The sequence below is a fragment of the Labrus bergylta genome, chromosome 16 (genome assembly GCF_963930695.1).
Source record: "Labrus bergylta chromosome 16, fLabBer1.1, whole genome shotgun sequence".
NCBI lineage: Eukaryota > Metazoa > Chordata > Actinopteri > Labriformes > Labridae > Labrus > Labrus bergylta.
Genome location: NC_089210.1, coordinates 5,202,414 through 5,224,723, shown reverse-complemented (window position 1 = coordinate 5,224,723; position 22,310 = coordinate 5,202,414). Strand labels below are relative to the sequence as shown.

General features: G+C 39.5%; 2 protein-coding genes across 2 annotated transcripts; one reads left to right on the top strand and one right to left on the bottom strand.

The window, feature by feature from the left end:
• The first annotated feature begins 1,993 nt into the window (after positions 1-1,993).
• LOC110002438 (nucleoside diphosphate kinase B) lies at positions 1,994-6,097 on the top strand. The gene is made up of 5 exons (XM_020658042.2): positions 1,994-2,141; positions 3,654-3,786; positions 4,715-4,816; positions 5,430-5,542; positions 5,819-6,097. The coding sequence occupies exons 2-5, from the start codon at positions 3,670-3,672 to the stop codon at positions 5,934-5,936; spliced, it is 450 nt and encodes a 149-aa protein (XP_020513698.1). The 5' UTR covers positions 1,994-2,141; positions 3,654-3,669; the 3' UTR covers positions 5,937-6,097.
• Positions 6,098-6,774: 677 nt separating this feature from the next.
• On the bottom strand, positions 6,775-21,379 carry LOC110002442 (MBT domain-containing protein 1-like). Its single transcript, XM_020658045.3, has 18 exons — positions 21,240-21,379; positions 19,487-19,736; positions 18,024-18,157; positions 17,813-17,924; positions 17,624-17,703; positions 17,219-17,336; positions 16,856-16,990; positions 16,259-16,347; positions 16,037-16,135; positions 15,817-15,952; positions 15,204-15,259; positions 14,929-15,033; positions 14,650-14,797; positions 14,387-14,469; positions 13,633-13,870; positions 13,467-13,538; positions 13,144-13,332; positions 6,775-12,592 (listed from the first exon to the last, which is right to left on the bottom strand). Exons 1-18 carry the CDS (start codon positions 21,258-21,260, stop codon positions 12,483-12,485), a joined length of 2,175 nt encoding a protein of 724 aa, XP_020513701.2. The 5' UTR covers positions 21,261-21,379; the 3' UTR covers positions 6,775-12,482.
• Between the last annotated feature and the right edge of the window lie 931 nt (positions 21,380-22,310).

Sequence of the window (22,310 nt, the reverse complement as noted above, 5' to 3'; positions counted from 1 at the left end):
CCTGCAATTTACTTCAGTTACAGTACTATCAGCAAAATTAAAAAAAAGAATAGGTAAAAGTAACAGGGTTAGGGGTTAACTGTGCAGGTGGAAATGTGTATCAAAGTATTATTTATTATTTACTCATGGCTTTTGGAATAATATTACTGATGCATTATCTTTGATACATGCAACATATGTAAACATTATGAAAAAGAGTAAGGTCAGAACCTGCTCGTTGCCTACAGAAGTATTAAAGATGGTGCACACATAGATGATAAATCGGGATAGAAAGAGTAAAGAGTAAAAAATGCTATTCATAGCTTCTTTCAATACTTAGATGTGTATAACCTTTAACTATAAAAATAGTAGCAATATTAAAACCATATGGCAACACTGTGCAGTAGAGGGTTAATTGTAGTTTAGTAGAGCCAACTCGACTTTTGTTTGCTTTTCTGCTAACACAAAGGAGAAGCTACTTTTCAAGTTTTGATTGAGGCCAATGTTTCTTTGTAAACTGTCTTTGTGAAAAGCAAAAGTGCAAAAATGGACAATAGGCTACAGCAATAGTAGCTAAGGGGGATGTGCAAAGTTGTTACAGCTTCCAGATCTTTTCAGTGACTTCCAAAAAGATAAACCTCAAACTTGATCCCGCCTTCAGCTGCATGGCAACATAATTTGAAGCTCTCTGATTGGAAGTCTCTCAATGCTCTCTTATGGTGAACCAGTAAATTAGGTCAGTAACATTAGAGGCCACACAATTTGTGACAGACAAACCCTTTTTCCATGGGGTGAAGCAAAAAAGATGCCAATTTGCATCACAATTGTAAAGCATTTTTTTATAAGACTAAATGTGTTTTTTTCAATTTTGCATTTAGAACTTCTGACTTAATGTCGGCTCTAACAGACTGCTCTCTGTGCATCTGTCTGGTGGACTCGTGAACAAACTGATGCAGCAAGAAATCTGAACGCTGATATCTGAGTGAAGCAGCAGCTGACTGAGTTCAGACTGAGGCTCAAACATGATTGTGCTGACAGCACTGAGCCTAAGCCAAACACTGACTGTATGTGGAGGACATAGTGAGATGCTTTTCTAGCCTCTGTCACGTATGATATTCACATGTGTGAATGTAAATATAGAAAACTGTTAAATGCAGCAGAAAGAGTGTTATATCAAGTGTAGACTGGTAAGGTAGCCATGGCTAGGCCTAGCCCAAAAATTGGGGTATTGTTAACATATCTTTTTTTGATTATTAAATTTCTTTTGCAATGGGCACAAAGTCCCAAAAAGAGTCTGCCAGTAGACGGCAAAAATAATTTAAAAAAGACTGCCTGTCTTTAAAAAGGTCCTGTGTGAAAATCAAACCAATAAAAACAAAGAAACATGCACATATGTGTGGGAATCAATCAGCCATTATCACTCACTATCACTCTTTGCCAAGTATGACAGAATTTGCACAGCGTGTAGACAGAACATATCTGCAGTTTCAAAAAATCTAGATAGAAAAAGATCGAGGACAAGAAAAAAAACTGAGTCACGCTAACTAGCATAGCTGATCTCAGTAGAATCACCTCTATTTTTGACTAGTAACAGTCATGTGTTTGGTTGGTACAGGTACTTCTTACTCATATCTTTTAATATTAGACATTTTAAAATGTCATAAGGTCATATATTTTATACTAGGTGCAAAAGAGATATACATTGAGGAAAGGACTTATAATGAAGAATTGAAATAAAAGCAGGTGGTTCCACAAACTAACTGATATACATGTGAAAGTATCTACATTTGGGCTGCATGGTGGTACAGTGGTTATCACAATGTTTTTCCAATCAAAATGTCATCACTTTGCACAAATGACCCCATATCTAAGGAAATCTTAAAACATCTGTCCCCACAAAGATAGATTGACAAACACACAGACACACACTGAACTTGTTATTCTTCAACAGATCTGTCAACCAGCAACACAGTTTCAGCCACCTATACTGTACACCCCCCGACTTGACACGCAAACACATACACACGCAAAAAAAATGTGGACCCCTCCTACCCCTCCCCCACCAGTAAGGCCTTTAAATAGAGCTCCTCTTTCGGTGTTAGGCCTCGGTGATCACTTCCCCGCTGCTCGTCTTCACAAGTTCTCCTCAACCCCAAACCAAGGTAGATATCACACACACATCAAAGTTAGTTTCTGCTATTTTTCTTAAAGGTTTTATTTCATTGAGATGTACACGACAAACCAAAAAAACGACTTGACTATAATTTTAACCCCAAAGTAAACTTATTCATGTCTGCATGCTGCACATGTTCAGTTACTTCAGTGACAGCATGTGATGAGACAAAGTTCTCAAGATTCTCTCTTAAAAATGTTTTAGTAAGATCTAGTATCCCATACTTTTGTGTCTTCTATCTCTGCTGCAAAAAAATATTTTAAGTCAGTTAGTTTTGATAGTTTTCAGCTAGAGAGCCTCACGAGCCTCTATACTTAGACTTACTTTACCTAAATAACTTAATAAACAGCTTGGGATATGTTCAGTTAAAAGGTGTAATAACACTCATAGAATATTATGTAATAAATTGTAGTAGTAGTTTGTCAATGGCCTGATGGCTATACTGGAGATTCACTTAACCTTAAAGGGTTTATCCTTTCAGGACAAAAAACAATGAATTTGATTGAAGTCTTTTCAGGATTGCCCAGAGACATGCAGCGCTGTCTAGTCTATTTTGTGCAGAATAAGGGCTGTTAAACTGTCCAGCCTTCAATTATCTTCCATCATCATGCGGCTCATAGGACAGAAAAGGAGACGTAAAATGTTATGTTTGATGTTATATGTGACCCTGAACCCTAATTAGAGTGCAGAAACCTCACCCCCCAAAGCTGACAGGCATTTTTCCCCTCTCCCAGCCTGAAGTCCTGCCAGAGCCACCTGCCTTCAGCTCATATCGGCTTCACATGAACAGATACCAACAGGCAGTAAAATTAGAAAGCCTCGCAGCCAATGCTTTGTCTGAGCCGGTGTCGTCTTTCAGTGAATGGTTTCTCTGTGCTGAGAGAGAAGAAAACACTGCCAGAAAAAAACTCAGAAGGCAGTTTTGATTTCACGTTCAGCAAATTTAAGTTTCTCTGATGAGGAGTAGCTTACATAAAAAACGTATGATCTTAGGGTGATACTGAGCTGCTGTCATCTACAATTATAAAGCCAAATGATGGACACGTGGCATAAATTAAGGGGAAATTCAGAGAATAAGCACAGAGAGCCCTTTGCGACTAAGTTCTTAGACTTTAGGCTCATTTCCTCATTGACTTCTATCCCATCAGACTCTTATTTGCACCCAGTAGAGTCTCCCCTTGCTGGACATCAAAAAGAATGCAGTTGTTAGGTATTTTGGCATATATAGTCTTTAACCAAACTATCACGGAAAAATTCTGATATTTAATAATGTTTTTTAGATCTGTATGTGGATTTCATAAGGAAACCAGAAGGTTAAAAAAAAGTACTAAATGGAGCCCTGGAGATTGTTCTACTTAAAAAAAAACGTACATCATCATTTGTGTCAATTTTAAAACCTAACTGTAATACAAACACATTCTTAAGTCCTGACATCATTCATCTTCAGATTTTACTGTTAAATTGTGCTTTTTCCTCTTCTGTGTCGATTGTGTGTCCGTAGCCTTCTCTAAGCCGAAATGGAGCGTACCTTCATTGCTGTGAAGCCTGATGGCGTCCAGAGAGGACTGTGTGGTGAGATCATCAAGCGTTTCGAGACCAGAGGCTACAAGCTGGTTGCCGCCAAATTTGTCCAGGTAACCAAGAAGACTGCAAGATAACAGTTATTTAAACAGGACTTTGTTTTAGGAACATAGAGAACTGAGTGAAGGGTTAATTACTCACATACACGCTAAGTTCTTACCTTAAAAACCACAAAAAAAATTAAAAAGTGACTTATAGGTTCAGATGTATAGTAATAACATTTTAGATATAAAGCTACTTGTTTGCAGTAAATTTTGATAATTTTAAACTCATTTTAAAATGCCTCAAACATTCCTCCCTTTCTGATTTGCTTTTGAAGCACAAGTAAACTAGCCCACACAAAGATAGAAGTACAGGAGCACACTGAGTAGGTATTAGATTTGTGAGAGGAGATGACAGCTGCTGAGTTGTTGAAGGACTCATACTGGTATCGCTATCAAACACTCAGTGATGTTATTCCCAGCTGTTGTGTTTGGCAGTGTTAATCCCCTCACTGGCTGTGTGAATGAATAAACTATGTACATTAAAGGATGAACTCAAACAGAGGTTCACCTTAATTAGAAATAACAAAAAACTGGACTTAAAAAAAATCACACAAAACAGAGACATAGAGTTGTGTATCATCTGCGTAGAGGTTGTAAATTATTCTTTTTAAGGATGAAACAACCTCTCGGCTGCATTATGGTGCAGCAAAATTATGGTAACTTATGTTAAGCTAAGCTCCGGCACTGCCCTGTACTGTGCTGAAATTAAACACAATAGAAGTGAAATATAGTCTAGTCTTCTCACTCTCAGAACTGAAAGGGATTTCTTGAACTGCTGTTTAAAATTTGGGAAAGAATGAGGTCAAGCTAATCCAGTATTCAGTGCTTCATTAATACACTCAGGTATAAGAACCTAAGAATGAAACTTCAGTGAATGTACTTTCTTTGCATAGCTTTGTATTTGCATTAATATTTTATATTTTGTGTTGGTTTCAAGGCCTCTGAGGAACACATGAAGAACCACTACCTGGACCTGAAGGACATGCCTTTCTATGCTGGACTGTGCAAATACATGTCCTCTGGACCCATCTTGGCCATGGTAACACACACATAAATAAGCATTAACACACAAGCCCACGCACACTACACAGTCATCCGGCACTCTGTCAGATATCTTTCTCTTTTTATCTCTTTCCATTTAATCAACACCGTCTTCCCTTTTTTATCCGTGCTCGCTCGCCCAGCTGTCCTCGTGCTCTCTTCACACTCTCTTCGTGTTCAAGGTCTCTCTCCATTCATGGAGTCGAACATTGTCACATTCAGACTGCGAGGTCTTAACCTCTAAAAAGGACACTCACATGACATATCAGCTTGGACGTGTTACAGATTCCTTTTAACATTACAGCATATGTTCCACATCATTTATTTACATATGGATCTTAACGGCAGCTATGGAGAGGCTTTCAGATCCTTCCTCTGAAGTCAATGATTTTAAACTGGCTTGATTCATGCTAAGCCTACCAAACTATAGTCTATTCTTTACTTGGGACTTCAGCTAGTAGGTTGATATCCATCGCCACCTCACATACTTGATTTAATTATGTGAAACTTTTACCAAAATCAGTGTTACTGTTGGTAATTGCTCTAAACAATCTGGAAACGATCATACCTTCCTGGTCACACGGGTAACCGGTGTTTAAATGTGTCCACAGGTGTGGGAGGGTGAGAGCATTGTGAAGATGTCCAGGATGATGTTGGGTGAGACCAACCCCGCTGACTCCAAGCCTGGTAGCATCCGTGGTGACCTGTGCATCAACATTGGCAGGTGAGCAGAGATAAACGCATCTACTATATATAAAATGTTTCTGATGGTGTAATGGCTTTCCATCATCTGTAGCAAGTTACAGTTTTCTGCAATTTAAGATTTTGCAGAATAAACTCACAAAATAAACTTTCTAAAAAAGGTTACATTATTGCGTTAAAATATGAAAAGGTACTTTTAAATGTATTCGTCAATTTACATTTTAATATTGTGTTTATGTTTAAACATGATTATTCATGCAACCATTCCTTCACTAACCTTTTTCCTCTGTTTTCTCAGGAACATCATCCACGGCAGTGACACCCTGGAGAATGCCAAGAAGGAGGTCGCACTGTGGTTCAAGGCAGAGGAGTTCGTCACCTACGCTTCCTGCGCCCAGCCCTGGCTGTACGAGTAAACCTGCCAACCAAAAACCAGCAAATTACTCCTGACTGGACCTCATCCACCCCACTGACCCCGTCCCACCTGTCGTTCCCGCAGTTGATTCTCTAACTTGGTCTTCATTCATCAATCCCAAACATGTAGCACTTGTCAATAAAGTCTAAATGTTAACAAAAACTTTCACACTTTCTGTATCCGTTTCATTTGAACGCTTTTTAATACGTTCTGTTATCAGCCCGTAGTTTGCAGTAATGCTAGCAACGATATGAACTACAGGCTAACATGCAGAAATGTAGAAGCTGTAAAGTTTGCTCTGACTCTGTGTCACCACAGAGTCTAAAAAGTTAGGCCAATGCGATGCCATGTACAGTGTTGTACCTAAATGTTCAATACTCACTCTGGAGACATGGATTATTGCTTCCAAAAGCGCAACCCTCGATACAGTACCTGTACCTGCAGTCGCAGCGTCTTTATCTGACAGAACAGTCAAGAGGGTTGTGAACTGTCATTTGTTTTAGACTATTGGCATGTAGATGCACAGAGGGTAACTTTCTTAAAATACATGAAGCGGACTGTGTTTGCTTTGAGTTACAGCAGCTTCCTGTTTCATGGTTAGACATCAAATTCGGTGAACCGCCCTGGCCACGCCTTTTGAGTTTAGCACATGCTTTAGATAACTTTTCACTCTTAAGGTCTTTTATGGACCACATTTCAGGAGGATCAGATTAGCCCCCAAAAGCAAAAATCTACCATAACCGCTGGCAACTGTACTAAAAACGAAAAATATATATTTTTGCAATATTTGCAATCGGCAAGAATGTGGAGAAAATGTACAGGGAAAGAACAGAAAGCGCTTTTTTTTCCTCATAACTTTTTATTGCATAAAAATGTAAAGTGAGTCATCTAAATGTAATAATTTCTTCACAATCATGCTGCCAAAAATTGCACAATGTTTTACAAAAGTTCCATGAAAGTTAACATAAGTACATTACATTTCTTTTGTCATACACTTCCAGTATAGATTTTTTTTTTTGTATCATACATAGACTTTAAAAAAACATTTGTCTTTTTTAATAAGAGCTCAGTAAACTTCATGTTCACAGCACGAACGTGTGGACCAAGTGGACATTAACAGACACAGAGAGATTCAAATTCAAAATTGTTTATCCAATGCCACGTGTATTTAAAGAATAAATAAATCAAACTTGACCGTCTCTGCAAACTTTAGCTTAGTGAAGGTTCTTTTTTCTGGTTTTCTTTTCGTCGGCTCTGTTTTGCAGGATTTGAAGGCTACATGTGAAGTACTGCAAAGTCTACATTTACATTTACAACAAGTAAGCACAAGACAGAGGCTTGATTATTTGCCTGTTTCAAAAAAAGAGTGTCAAAAGAAGACAAAATAAAAAAAGTGCTGCCGATGTCTAACAGCCGTAGAGCTTGAGAGTCGCCATGGTTGCTCGTAATTCTTCAGGTTCAAGAATCAGCCGGGAGAGACTAAATACTCGATAATCATGACTCAGAACTCCTTTTGTAATTTAAGAGGACAAAATGCTGGTTTGGCACAAATTAATCAAATCAGGACTTAAATGAAGCCTAAATTATAGTCAAGCTAATCAGGTAAAAAAAATTATGCTTTAAATTCAGCCTTGGATGAGATGCAAAAATGTCTTCTCACACCTCGCTTTGAAACAATACGTATTCTTTACCTATCTTCTTTACTTCCACACTGTCTGAACGCCTCTCTTCTTCAGCTACTGATGTCGAACAAGAGAAGCCAACAGTCGATAGCGCCCTCTGCTGATGAAAAAGAGAGTCCTAATTTCGATTTGAATTTTCCCTTACTTGTATTTATTTTTAATTGTATCGCAAGGTATTCCCAAATGCATACACTTTCATATCTAATAAACTCCTTATAGTGAACATATGTTTTCAGTTATGGCCTGTGCTATCTTGAGATTACAAGTTTAAAAACTGATAAGCAACCACAGCTGGTCTCGCTCTCCAGTTAAAAAAACGTATTTTGCCTCTTTGTCCAAGAAAATACTGCCACATCAGTAAGTCACTGTACACCCAGCAGAAAACCATTGAGTCCTTGTTCCTATGCTTAACATACTAATACAACTTCACAAATTGACAAAGAGGATCATAGAATAGGGGAGAATTGAAATCAATCACTCCAATGACAGTGCACACTATTCCTTAAACTGAGCGGGTTTAAACCTTAAACACAATTTTTTTTTCATAAACAAAAATCTTTGTCCAAAATACAACTTCTTCACCAGAGACACAAACAATCTGTCAAAATAATCCCATCATATTGTATCAAATGTGATTCATGAATAGATAGCACCATGATACAAAAAAGACTTCGAGACATTCACGTACAAAAAGACGACAAGCACAGACAGACGACATACACACAGTACAGTAGTGCATGTAACAAGAACTACAGCTAGTAGACTAGTGTGCAAACTGCTTTGACTGATGCATGCACACACACTCTTGACTTTAAACACACACACACACACACACACACACACACACACACACACACACACACACACAAACACACACAAACACACACACACACAAGTCCTTTTTGTTATACACTTTGAGCCCTATAACACTTTAGTTGTGCGTTTTTGTCATTACTTTTTTTGTGTTGGAAATGCAACAAAAACAATTGTAATACTATGAAGGCCTTAAACACGTGCTTGGATTTTGTGGGATCCAAAGACTGAATAAAAATATGGACAACAGGACAGTTCCCCAAAAGAGAAGCCAAAACATTCAAAGCTCTCCCTTGTGACTGGCTGCAGTATAGGTCATAAGCTCCGCCTCTCTTTCCCCGTTCATTTTTACATGGTTGAGTTGATGTTATAGCCTACGATCTACTGGAGCTTCCTTAGTTTCTTCCAAAATAAAAGCAGGTTTGAATCAGGAACAGGAAGTAAAGCACCCTTAGCTTAAGACAGTACAAAAATGGATAATAAAAGCATAACAAAAACGGATTAAAAATGCAATATAATGAAATTTCAAACATTCAATCAAAAAAAGTCAGTGATTAATTACAATTAGAAATTGAACTCGTTTGACAGCCCTAATTTTCACACAATAGCATCATTAAGCTGCTCTGGCAATATCTTCTCTCAAGTGGAATTTGCCACAATGAGCCCTTAAATTATGTTTAATGTCCATCTAGTCCATGATGGGTAATAAAACTATTTGTCTGCCGGAGCCAAGAAATCGAACTGAAACAAAACATTCCATCATGAGTACATACCGGCTCGTAGACTTGTTATTTCTTTAGCTAAACAGTTTCTGGAGAACCTACTCGCGGAGCAGAATTGTAATATGTCCGCCAAGTGTAACAGGCTGACAATAATCATCTTCACATGTATTGTCAATAGCATACGCTAACATATAGTTCTGGCATGTTAGCAGTGAGCTGCAGAGGAGTGTAAAGATTGCTCTAACATAAAGAAATGATGCTATACAAAGGTCATAAAGATTTGTTTCCTGTTGTGAATGTAGTGATGAATAACTAAAATGTTTTATGTATGATACTATTGTTGTAGTGGTATATTTTTTAAACACATATTTAGTTTAGTTTCTGTATAAATCTGTGGGTTGATACATTACATTTGTAAAGGTTATTTTTGTATCTCTTTTTTTAAATGTTTTGATCCTCATTACTTAAGTTTTTTCTTATACAATAAACTCGTAAGTGTTTTTTAAATAATCTGTGATATTTTTGATAAATTCATTAGATCGTCAAGTAACAAACTCTTTTAATGAGGTATCAAGAAGTCACATTTATCAACAGAAGTTTGTTATTTCTATACCAACACCCTGCAATGGATGCATTTTTAAAGCAGCTGATAAGAGAAAAAAACATAGCTCCTAGCTCTGGTCAGAGATTAAAGTAACTATTAAAATGTAATCATAATTCCTGACTTAAAACAAATTGTACTACTTTTAAGTTTAATGTTAAAGGTCAGATATTATTCTAATTTTCAACAACTTCAAATAAGTTTCAGAGCTCCCAAAAACATGTCTGTGAAGTGTCTTGTTCTAAATCCACTCTGATCCTGTATTTGATCATGCCTATAAACCCCTCTATTTCATCCCTGTTCAGAACTGGCTGTTTCTGTGTCTGTAGCTTTAAATGCAAATGAGCTGTGTCTGACCACGCCCCCTCTCTGGAAGGGCTTGGGTGTACTCGGACTTTCTCGCTCCCTGTCCTATTGTTTACAGTGAGAAGGCAGACTCAGAGGGCAGAACAAACACCTAGCTGTGGGAGTGTCACCCACCTGGGGGAGGGGTTACTGTCCTTTGTGATGTCATGAAGGGAAAATCTCCAAATGGCCTGTTTGAGTACATTTTCTGAAAAGTGGAGCAGGCAAAAGACGGACAGGATGGACTTTTCTCATAATTTGGGGGTTTGTAGACAAACTGAGGACACATGTAAGTGTTAAAAAACATAGTAAACTGTATTTTGCATAATATGTGACCTTTAAGACATGAATCTTAGATTTATTTGAGAACTTTGACATTTTGTCTTTAGTGGTAAAATCAAGAGTATAAAGGCGTCAAATTATTTGACATTGCTCAGGAACTCAACAACTGAATTGGCACCAATGTTAAAACCTCTAAACTTTATGACCAGATGCACAGTAGATAAATCTCTTATTGCAATATTTGGGATATTTATTTATTGCAGCTACTCTTAACTTTAAGAGGTGAGGTGATTTTCAGAAAAAAAAGTGGTTTTTTACACTTTAGAGTATTTTATGTTGATATGAATTTTGATAAAACAACTTCAACCAACCATTTCCACTAAATGACATTTGAAAGTAAAGGAACAATACTGTATATTATTATTATTACTGTAGAAGACAGATGGTCTTATATCTGCAGAAACTGGCCTTCTGAATACAATTAAGGATTTGAAAAACTAAACCAGTTTAACTGCTGTGGCTCCTATAGGCTGGTTTCTTGTTTCATTCTGATAACTCTTCAGAATCAAAACGTCAACACACATGCCCAAACACACAAACACACGCAAGTTTTTTTTTAAATCACTGCTAATCTCAACATGACATTACACAGCATCCAGTATTATTATTATTACGTCAAGAGTTCTGACCCTTGAACACAACATCAACATATACAAACAACAAAGAAATGTATGTTAAAAAAACATTATATAAAAGTTTTCTTATCTCCTTATTTTTCTTTTTCAGTGGAACTCTTCTCTCTTTCTGTTCTTTCTTTTTTTGCCCTTTTTAAATCAGAAGAGTTTTAAGAGATTTTAGTGATACTTCAGGTAGAACTACAGCTTTTACAACATGTCAGTGAAATGTGTGAAAGGTGTTTTGTTCTTGGGAAAGTCCAGGAAGGATATGAGAGAAAGTTTGGAAAATAAAGAATGAAACCCGGTCAGACCAACACCACATTTATGCTTAAAATAATTCAATTCATACTAAATAACAGAGATTTATGCATAAATATATTTAATAAAAGCTGCCTAATGTACATACTAGCTAGCTAGCTGACTTATTGTGGCAAGCTGGTACTAGCATGTTTTTAGCAAGAATATGGCCCTGAATAAACAGATTAAAAATAGCTAGGTCGTAAGAAATAAATATAATGTTCGTTATATAATATTTTGAGTGAAGGTATATCATGCAGAGAAGAATTAAGTTAGTTAGCCTTTAGCCAGACTCATTTAGATAGCGCTAACCTTTGCCTTTTCAATGCTTCACAACAATAGATGCAACTGCTTTGATTAATCTGGCTTTTGACGTTTTAGCCGCTGAACTAGCTAGCTAGAACTGACGGTCAGTAGCAGCTAGCTTTATATGTTTCTGTGGCTGACTTTTAAAACGGAAGTTGCGAACGATGTATGAAGACAAATAAGGTGGGAAATGATCAACAACTGTCAAAAAACCTTGACTAGATCGTCACATGCTAACTGGCAGGTGCTAGCGTTATACCGTGGTTGACTTTTACACATAGTTTATTAATACCTAACGCTGTTGCAGTGGATGTACCCCATGAAGAAACATCTTCAATAATTCAATATAATTTGTCTGGAGTCAAATCCTAAATAAGCAGAAGGAATCAGATTTCTAACTGACAGTTAGCGACCAGCTAGCTTGGTGGGCTAGCATGCCCGACTAGCGCAGCCAGCTAGCCTGTTAGTCACCCTCTTTTCAGGGCTGTATCCAGGACAGGAGTAATACTTATTGTCTTATTGAAAATCTGAAATCTTTAAATGATTGTTCATAAGGGTTTAGTTCAGATAAAAGCTTTCATTTGGGATATAATGAGTCTAAAAGCTTGATTTCTTTAATTTTAGAAACATCACTTCATCAACAAGCTTTCAAAACTTCATGGGAGTTCATTTATGAGTGAATAAATGGATCTGTTCCACTTCCTGGTCTGACCGGGCACAGAGATGAATACTGAGGAGGACAAAGAAATGTATTTTGAAATGAACAAGGGCTAAATTTAGGGTTTTGATGGATAGAGTGAGAGATAAAGGGATGGATTAGGCCTACTGGTCCTGGTTGTGAAATAATTCTCCAGAAGATCCGTTGGTTTCAGTTTCAGTCCTCTCTGAAGAAAACTCAGATCCCTCCACGTTCTCCTCTTTAATCTGTGAACCTGCAGAAACAAAGAGGACGTTTAGGAGGACATCGCAGGGTTAAACTTAAAGGCTTTAAATAATGAATGTAAACCTGCAAGTAACAAAAGCTGTCCGATATATAGGGAAGGTGTAAAAATGTAATTTCAAAGTGCAAATTAATGTGAAAATGTAATTTTTTTTACTGATACTACAGTTTGCAAAAATGATTACAAGTATAATTAGTCAATCATTTCAACTAACTTAAAACATAAGGAACTTGTACCAGGGGCGCCAGATAGTCTAGCGGTTATATCGCACACCCCATTCACTGATGCTAAAGCTCCCAAGGCGAGCTGCGCGGCATCAACTTTGCTGCATGTCATTCCCCACTCTCTTCCGTTTCATGGGGACGGTAAGATGTGTGCGTGCGTGCGTGCGTGCGTGCGTGCGTGCGTGCGTGCGTGCGTGCGTGCGTGCGTGCGTGCGTGCGTGCGTGCGTGCGTGCGTGCGTGCGTGCGTGCGTGCGTGCGTGCGTGCGTGCGTGCGTGCGTGCGTGCGTGTGTGTGTGTGTGTGTGAGTGTGTGTGTACCTGGCCCCCCCTCAGTGTTGGGGCTGCTCTGGGGATCCACAGAGGGGGGCTGGGCTGCTGAGGCTGGAGTTGGGGGTGATGGGTAATTAGGCGGAGTCTCATTCTCATCTCCTGAAAGGCTCCTGGGGACGCCTGTTACCACGGCGCCTGAGAGACTGACGGGTCGCTTAGCTATGGGCAACTTCCTCTCTGAGAAAACAGAGTCAGACAGGAAGGAAATCACTTTTTGAAGGACCATCTGTGATGATTTGCGATTTATCGGAAACCTAAAAGTATCAGTTGTAAAATAAATCTTTAAATGCTGTTGAGTTCTCGAGACACACTTTTCTTCTGTCCTCTGTACTGCTGAGATTTCTTTCTCTGTTTGGACGCTGCTGACTGAAGATCTCTTGAGCCTGAAACACATTTTTTTTTTAAATTGTCAACACGTTCTCCAAACCAGCTGACGGGACAGGATCTTAAATTGTATATTTTCAGTTCAGTACTGACCTGCGTTGACGGCGGGTGGCTGCAGCTGGTACCCGGTCAGCTGACACCAGCCCACAGGATACAGGTCAGGTGACTCACAGTCCACCCACTGATCGTACTCGTCCTCCCAGCCGTCAAAGTGTATCCGTAGCAACCGGTGTACGATGCGGGTCACCGTGGCAACGCAGACCAACCTGGGCTCCATGAGGTCCACGGCCTCCAGCTTCATCCCAGGATGGAAACCGTGATTAGGAACATCCTGACCATGAAAACACAGAACAGAGTTCATTAATATTAAAGAAGAGGGAAACATGTTACAGTACATTTAAAATGTCCAGTGGTTAGTTATGCAACATTCTTATAAAACAGTTACATGCAAACTCTAAATTCTAAATATGTGTAAAATAAGAAAAAAGCTTCAGTGTCAATATGAAATTATTAAGCGCTGTCAGACGATTACATTTTTTCATCGCGATTAATCGCATTTTGTCATGTCATTATTTCGCATTTAAAAATAAATATAGTTAAACTTTAATTGAGAGTACTTTCTGTTTGAATTCACCCCTGCTTTTATTTTGAAAAAAAGTAAGGACTGAAGAGTACGACATTTACTTCACCGTGGAAAAAAGGAACTTGTAACAGATCAGAAATTAAATAAAAACAGTTCAAAAGGAACAGTAACAAAATGAAATGTTTGACGTCATGAGGAGGATATTATTTTAGATTCATCAGCTGAGTTGAGCTGCACATAGTTTTATAGTGTTTGTTCTCTGACCTTGTTGAAGAGGGTGACGGGAGCAGCCACAGATTTCGTCTCCTTCAGATACTCGAACCACCTGAAGGGAAGAGTGCTGTAACCTGACGGACACAAAAACGAGACAAGAAGAAGAAGAGGAGTGATATATACATGCTTTGTTTCTATGAAAAATGCATCACTGTAGGGTAATGTAAAAAAAAAATGTTTGCTTCATGACACAATATTAAACATTTCATTCATTCATTTCCTGTTTCTCTAAATAAGTGTATATGCAGATTTACCTCTAGGAGGCGTCAGCTCGATGTTGTTGATCTCACAGAAGCCAGCGGGGAAGATGGAAGGAGAGGTGGAGTGATAACAGAACCAGTCTGACCCATCAGCTGCCTCGGAGCCATCGATCCCGATCATCAGATATCCATCTGCTAGGACCTGATGAAGAGAGGGTATAGGTGGTTTATGGACTGAGTTTGGATCTGGTCCACAGCACTACTCGACTAGGCCGGAGTAAAACGTGTGTTTAATCAACAGAGAAACAAGTCGCTACGATCATCGCTATTTACCTTCCTAACTGTCGCCACACAGATGGCAGAAAGGTTCAGAGGGTCGATGGCCTCCAACTTCATCCCGTCTTCAAACCAGGAGCCGCTCTGGTCCACCTCCTTCACCTGCACAGGTACATACAGTACTTGACTCATTTTTAATCAAACAAAAAGTAGCAGATAAAAGGGTCAACATTTGAGTTGATGTGAAATAAAAAGCCAGGTGTTGTACTGGCTGGGTAACAAACAGACAGACTGACTGACTGACTGATGGCCATGTTTATTTTCATTCTCACCTTTGCAAACAGCTGTCCAGGAGCGTCCATTAAACTGCCGAGCTTCTTGGAAACATCTGGAAACACACACAGCTTTTCCTTAAAACAGAGCATCTGATTATCCAATGTTTCTTTAAATTAAAGGTTTTCTGGTGCACAAATGTCACAGGTCTGTACGATATTCATTCTGAACCTGGCTGCTAACATGTATATTTGTGCAGTATAGTTGGACATTTTAGCCTGAGGCCTTTTAAGGATAGACTCACTTTTGGAGCCAGCCTCAAGTGGACACTCGAGGAACTGCAGTTTTTTTGCACTTTTACTCTGGCTTCGTTTATCAGCTCTGGAAGCTGCTGCTCGTTCTTGATATATTTGTGTGTGAAGATTTACAACGAAGGTTGTTGTAAACTGTTGCTTTTTTTTAGGAGCAACATAAACACACAAAGATTAGAGATATTTATCTTCAGCGGTCTGATCAAAACAGAGATGTCGGCTGCTCTGATTTCATTCGTCAAGTTTCAATCCCTTTCAAACTGCTGATCTGAATCTTCAGTCAGAATGAAAAACGTGTGCATGTCACTGCATCTAGTGGCGATCTGTTAGAGCTCATTACACGTCAGAAACTTGAACCCACCAGACCGCTTGAATCGGTGTCCGATGGATCGGGACCAGCCTATGTTGTGGATCAGAGGACTGTACATGTGGCACCAGAAGTCGTCGGTCCCGTCTTCACACTCCTCGTACACCAGGCGGAGACGACCGCCAATCACCTGCAACAACAACAACACACACACACAAATCAATAAAAACACAAAATCATAAGACATTTGCACTCTTTTCTGTCCGAGTCTCACCTGTTCCACTAAAGCGACCCGCGTCCTGCACAGGTGAGTTTTATCCACCACCTCCACCCTCATCTGCTTCTTAAAGGGGACCTGCATGCTCTCCTGCACCTGATGATGATGAGGAGGAGGAGGAATATTGTTTGAAGGTTCAGACTTTAGAGTTAAAACAAGGAGTGGATTTCATGATTCAGGGACCTCACAAGTAGACAAATGTAGAAATGTGTGTCTGACCTTGGAAGCGAAGTCTGGCGGCAGTGTTTTGGAACCAGTCAGTCTTTTGACCAGAAACGTCTTCCAGTTTGTGAATCTGTGCAGAATGGCTGTGTACACACACACACACACACACACACACACACACATTACAACATAAATATCAGTTGTTTTAACCCTTTTCCTTAGAGCCCCCTCAACTTGTTTCAAGCAGAAGCTGATCCTCTCAAGGACCCACACGGGGAAAAAAAAGTGGTACATTGCTGTCAAAAATTAACATCAATTTTAATCTTGTACATTGATAAAATCCCAAGATAAAAGACCTACACACACTTGTTCTTACCAGAAGACCTTTGTTTAAACTACCCAGCTGCTGGCTTTAAAGACAATGAGAATCTATTTGTTGTTAAAATATCAAAGATTACATTGCAGCCATCACGGCCTGTTTTACTGCTGCAGGCTGAAGAAAACGACTTTGTATACTTCAGTCATTTAGACCCCATAATATGTATGAGGTTTGAAATACTAGTCCAAACCTTCATATTGAGCTCATTTCATTCTAGTAGCCGGATGCTGCTCTAGTGTGACTCTACATGCAGTTTATGTTGTGTCTCTTACTCTGGGGGGGTACCAGAGGTTTGCCCCCTGCAGCACACCAGCCCACGGGGTGGATGTCCGGCACACACAGGTTCAACCAGAAGTCTCTGGTGGAGTCGCTGTCGAATCCCTCGTACCGCAGCAAAGCTTTAAAACCTGCACATACACACACCCACCTCATCATCACTTTCGAGAAGGTTTATTCGCTAAAATTCTCCAGTAAGAAGTCCAAAGGCTAGCACAGAAAACAAAATCTCAAAACTTGCTAAAAGAAGCCCCTTCTCATAAACCACAACAATAGCATTTCTGAGACTGTGTGTGTGTGTGTGTGTGTGTGTGTGTGTGTGTGTGTGTGTGTGTGTGTGTGTGTGTGTGTGTGTGTACCAGCCAGTTTGATGATTCCAGCAATCCAGTAAACCTTCAACGGCAGACCGCTGTCAGTGTTTGGGACTTCAATCCGCACGCCTTCACTGATGCCGCCCCACGACGTCCCCATGGGAACCTGAGCACAGACCAGCATGACAGTAAGTGACAGACAATCACAGTTTGAAGTGTTTTTATTTCTTCCTCTCTGCTCTTTTCATTTGGTGACTTTTGCCCTTACAAAGACCTCCACCATACAAACTAAATACAAAGAAAGACCCCCCCCCCCACCCCCTCCACTAAAACCAGTTTGTGTTTTTAAGTGAGTTAAAAGTAATCTTGTAAAACAGAAAAATGTTAAACAAGCCCGGAGTTTGAGTGTGTGTTTGTGTGATTGTGTGTACAGTATGTGTGCGATGCACCCACATGTTTGAAGCAGTTAACTGGTGCTCCCATCACGTCTCCGTCTCCCAGGTAACGACCCCAGTCGAACATGTCCAGAGTGACTGCAGACACACAACAAACGAACTGAAACACACTTATAACATTAATAACAGGGTTAATAGACTCTGCAGAGAGGACTGCCTGTGTCCACAGAAAGCAGACCGGACTCACCGCTCTTCTTGACTCCGCCCTGATGGTGAGTCTGATGCTGAGCGTACGCAGCCAGTTTACTCATCAGAGGCTGTTTCTGCAGAACTTTGGCCTTCTTAGTGGGAGGCTTCCCCTTAAAGACACAAAGAGAGAAAGACGAGTCAGACTTCCCTTCTAAGACGACAAAAAAAAAACCCCGTTCCATTTTGTTTATAGCCAAGTGTTTGTGTACCTGGAGTCGGGCGAGGATGCTGGCCTTCTTGGAGTTGGAGGAGAAACTTCTGGAACAGGAGACGCTGCAGAAACGTTTGGTTTTACTGTAGAAAGCATCTCTGACCCCCACCATGCCACACATCTCACAGGTCGCTGAGAAGAGCAGAAAGACAGGACGACGTGATCAATCAAATCGCTGAAGGATCCCACAGAGATAGGAGGGGTTTTTTTTTTTTGGGGAAACCAAAACAAAAACAGGCTAACTGATTGAGGCAGCAGTAGAGCAGCAACTCCAGTACTCTGTGAATTAACGTCAGGGTTTTTGTCAGCGGGGTCTGGTGGTTCGGAGGAGGGTTATATGAGAGCTGTTAAAAAGTATTATCCTCTTTAGCAAAAAAAAGTTCTATCTCTTAAAGTCTCCTTTCTATTTTCAGCAGCAGATTAATCCACATAGAAAAGCCGATCATTTTAGAGTTGAATTAGGATCTTCTGCTGAAGTAGAGAGCCATACAATTAAATGTACCCGGTGATTAAAAGTACTTCTTTCAAAGTAAAGCAAATGTATGACCGATATTTACATATTATTCTAAATACACTGCTATGTTTTTCTAACAGTAATATTATGAAAAAAGTCAACCCTCTCGTGCTCTTGCCTGCTCCACTTTTCAGAAAATGTGTGCTCAAACAGGCCGTTTGGAGATTTTCCCTTCATGACATCACAAAGGTCAGTAGCCCCTCCCCCAGGTGGGTGACACTCCCACAGCTAGGTGTTTGTTCTGCCCTCTGAGTCTGCCTTCTCACCGTAAACAATAGGACATGTAGCGAGAAAGCCCGAGTCACCCAAGCCCTTCCAGAGAGGGGGCGTGGTCAGACACAGCTCATTTACATATTTAAAGCTACAGACACAGAAACAGCCTGTTCTGAGCAGGTCTGAAACAGAGGGGTTTATAGACATGATCAAATACAGGATCAGAGTGGATTTATAACAAGAAACTTCACAGACATGTTTTTAAGGGAGCGCTGAGACTTATTTAAAGTTGTTTTAAAGGAGGAGAATATGTGACCTTTAAATGATAATTTGTAAAACAATGATTAATAAAAATACATGCAGTGTAATAAAAACTGTAAATATTTCCTCTGTTGTATAGTACAGTAAAAGTAGAGTGGTATGAAGTACCTTTACTACCTTTTTTCTTACTCCTTATGCTTTAATTATTTTTTATTTATGTTGTTCTAAGCTACTAAATATGTCAAGTGTCATATCAAATGTATATATAATCACAGTAGAGGTGATAGTGCTTTTGTGGGGGACTATTTTCAGTAGAGGATGAATTTAGGGAGCATTTGTGGCAGCATGTGGTGTGAGACTGATGGAAAACAAACTTCAGCATGTGTGATCATAATGATTAAGGAATGCCTGTGAGGCTCTTTGAGGAGAATAAAAAGAAAAGAAAGAAAACATTTCATCAGGCTAAGACTGACCCATGCCAGCCTTTCCGTCAGGGTATGTGTACACCTGTCCGTTTGTCTTAATGAGAGTCAGAGAGGAGTTGGAGGAGGAGGTGAGGTGAGTCCCCCCTCCTCCCCCTATTCCGTAATCTTCATCCTCGCTGTCCTCGGGGCTGGAGCCTCCGCTGCCCCCGCTGGACTCGGAGCTGCAGCTGCTGCGGTCCTCCTCCAGACCGTCCAGCAGTCCGAAGGAGTCACAGCGCTTCCTGGACGGACGCTCCACCTGCAGGCAGGAGGAGACGCAGATAGAGAAGGGAATGCAGATAAAAGATAGGAGACAAAGAAGACACATGAAGGCAGGGACAGAGAGGAGACAGAGTCAGAGAGGAAACACAGAAAGAAAGGAAACAAACAAGCGGCCAACACCCAAAAGATATTAGGTTTTCAGATGAAAAATAAAACAGCAACTCTGAGACATTCAAGAAACTTTAACTGGAACATGTGTCATTTTTATTTATTTTATTTACATTTTTTTTTACATAATCCAAATCAATTATTATACTTTTCAATTATATTATAAATCCCCTGTTCAAGAAAAAAATTAAAAATAGGTAATACTAATACTTGTGACTAATTACACCAGGGATGGGCAACTTAGGTCACAGCGAGGGCCACATTTGTTTAATTCTCACTGCCATGTGGCCAAATTGAAGAATACAAAAACAATTACAGTCAATTATGTCTCAAATTTAACTCAACATATACCAGTGATCAAATATTATTATGGACATATTTCAAGTTTTCATGATTTCATGGCAGATTTTGTCATGTTTCCAATTAATTGATGTGTAAAAATTGACCTGAGGCCCCAGGACCGCCAGTTGCCCACCCCTGAATTACACCTTCACACACAAACACACACACACACACACACACACCTGTTGCATCCAGAGGTTTCCACTGTGAGTGAGTTTGCAGCTGTGACCTCCTGCACCACTGCAGTGCGGTGTGTGTGTGTGTGTGTGTGACAAACAAAGAGCCAGATCTGGCGGCTGTGGCAAAGCGAGAGCACTTGACTGGATAAGAAACCAAATGACCTCCACAATTATGTCATTTTTGAAATTTCTTTTAATTAATGACACCAAAGACGGGTGTCACTTTTAATTACCCAGGGCTGGTTTAAACCCGGGTTAAGCCCTTACGATCGGCGTCTATAAAACGCACGTACGACGCAGATTACAAATGAAATCGCGTGTTTTCTAATTGATTCACCTTTATAGTGAAGTGGACGAAGCGGGAAAATAGCAAAGCGATAATAAAAAAGGAAATTCACCTTAAAAAACAGGAACTTGGTAAAGAACACCTTTGCCGAACAACAGATACATAAGCATAGTTTACTCGAAATAAATTGCTGATCAGTAATCAAGGTGCGGTTTTTTTTTAACACGAGATAAATCTAATATTGCATGACATTTCAATGCCGGTTTGGCAGGTGAATAACAGGCAATACAATTATAAAAGGCTATGTTTTGACAAAAATTAATAAACACTTGGCACAGAATATATATGCCGAATGAAAGAGTATATAGAGCTCCTACATTAAATTGTATAATTACATGTCCATGTGGTATATATTCCTATTAGAGACCTGGGGAATTGTAAAATCCTGCGTTTTTTAAAGGAGTTTCTGACTTGACTTCTCAGCCTTGAACACCGCTATCACAACCATAACAAAGAGGGGGGGGATTCGCTTTCCAGTCGGAGAGACACAAGCCTAAGAACTTACCAGGTCTCTCGGGTTCTCCATGAGGCTGGGCCGCGGAGGGTCACACTCACTCAAACACTCAAACACTTAAATATAACCATTAAAAACCAGAGCCACACATATCTACAAAAATATCCCCTTTCGAGTGCGCAGGCGCAGGGACCGCGGCTGCTGGTCTCTGATTGGCCGTCGCCTCTGCTTCGTGTGTGGAGTTCAGATAAGGTGGTCTTTCCTGCGAGTGACCTCTGCTGGACAGAATATGAATATCAGTTTTACCTGAACACAAAAATATATTTAAATAAATCATATACTAACATTACATTAGATTTATTTTTATGCACTCCCAGCTGCATTTTCCTAATTAATAAATAAACATTGTGTATTTAAAAACTAAAGAATGTTAAAGTACTGTAGATTTCTTAATGGACCTTGGTGTTGACTGAACCCTGTATGAATTGGTGATTAGAATGTATTTTATGTGAAGAATTAGCAGTATTGGATATTGAGTAATGGAGTAGTTGTTTTTTATTTTATTGGTTTCACTAACATATAGGCTACTGTTTATTTTTCATGCTTGAAATGAAAAACACAAAATCATTCTTTCTCCTTTACATGATGGATCCAGAAGCTGAAAAAGACCACCAAAATGATGCTTAATTGTTTATCTTATTGTGACATACTTTTAAGGGAGGACAATTTTAAACGAACAAACAGATTGCTCAACAGAGCTTTGTCCGTACTGATTACTACGTTCTAAAGTCTTTACATTGCTGTTTAATGTGTATCTTTTATGATCATTCTGTCGCTGAATTGGGGATTACTGTGATTTCAAACAAATGCACGTCAACTGACGACACATTAACTCAGATTATAGATGATGTATGAAGAAAAATTAGTTTGTCATGTAAGATATAATGTGTTTAGGACAGTTGCCATTTGGCCCTCAGGTCAAAGAAAAACTGCAGAACAGGTAAGTACTTGATGTTCTTTTCTATTCCACTGATCACTAAAATAGCATAAAGGGGCAGGGCGTCCATTCTGCTGAAACCTGTTCTAAATGTCACTATTTAAAGGTTAATGCAGATTAAATTT

Bases quoted from the DNA above. Each gene is read 5' to 3' on its own strand.
- LOC110002438 (XM_020658042.2), top strand. From the start codon at position 3,670: ATGGAGCGTACCTTCATTGCTGTGAAGCCTGATGGCGTCCAGAGAGGA. The intron at 3,787-4,714 runs GTAACCAAGAAG...GTTGGTTTCAAG, and splicing joins TTGCCGCCAAATTTGTCCAG to GCCTCTGAGGAACACATGAA. The intron at 4,817-5,429 runs GTAACACACACA...ATGTGTCCACAG, and splicing joins CTGGACCCATCTTGGCCATG to GTGTGGGAGGGTGAGAGCAT.
- LOC110002442 (XM_020658045.3), bottom strand. From the start codon at position 21,260: ATGGAGAACCCGAGAGACCTG. The intron at 15,034-15,203 runs GTGAGAATGAAA...GTACCTGTGCAG, and splicing joins CTGGACAGCTGTTTGCAAAG to GTGAAGGAGGTGGACCAGAG. The intron at 14,798-14,928 runs GTAAATAGCGAT...TCTCTTCATCAG, and splicing joins GTGTGGCGACAGTTAGGAAG to GTCCTAGCAGATGGATATCT.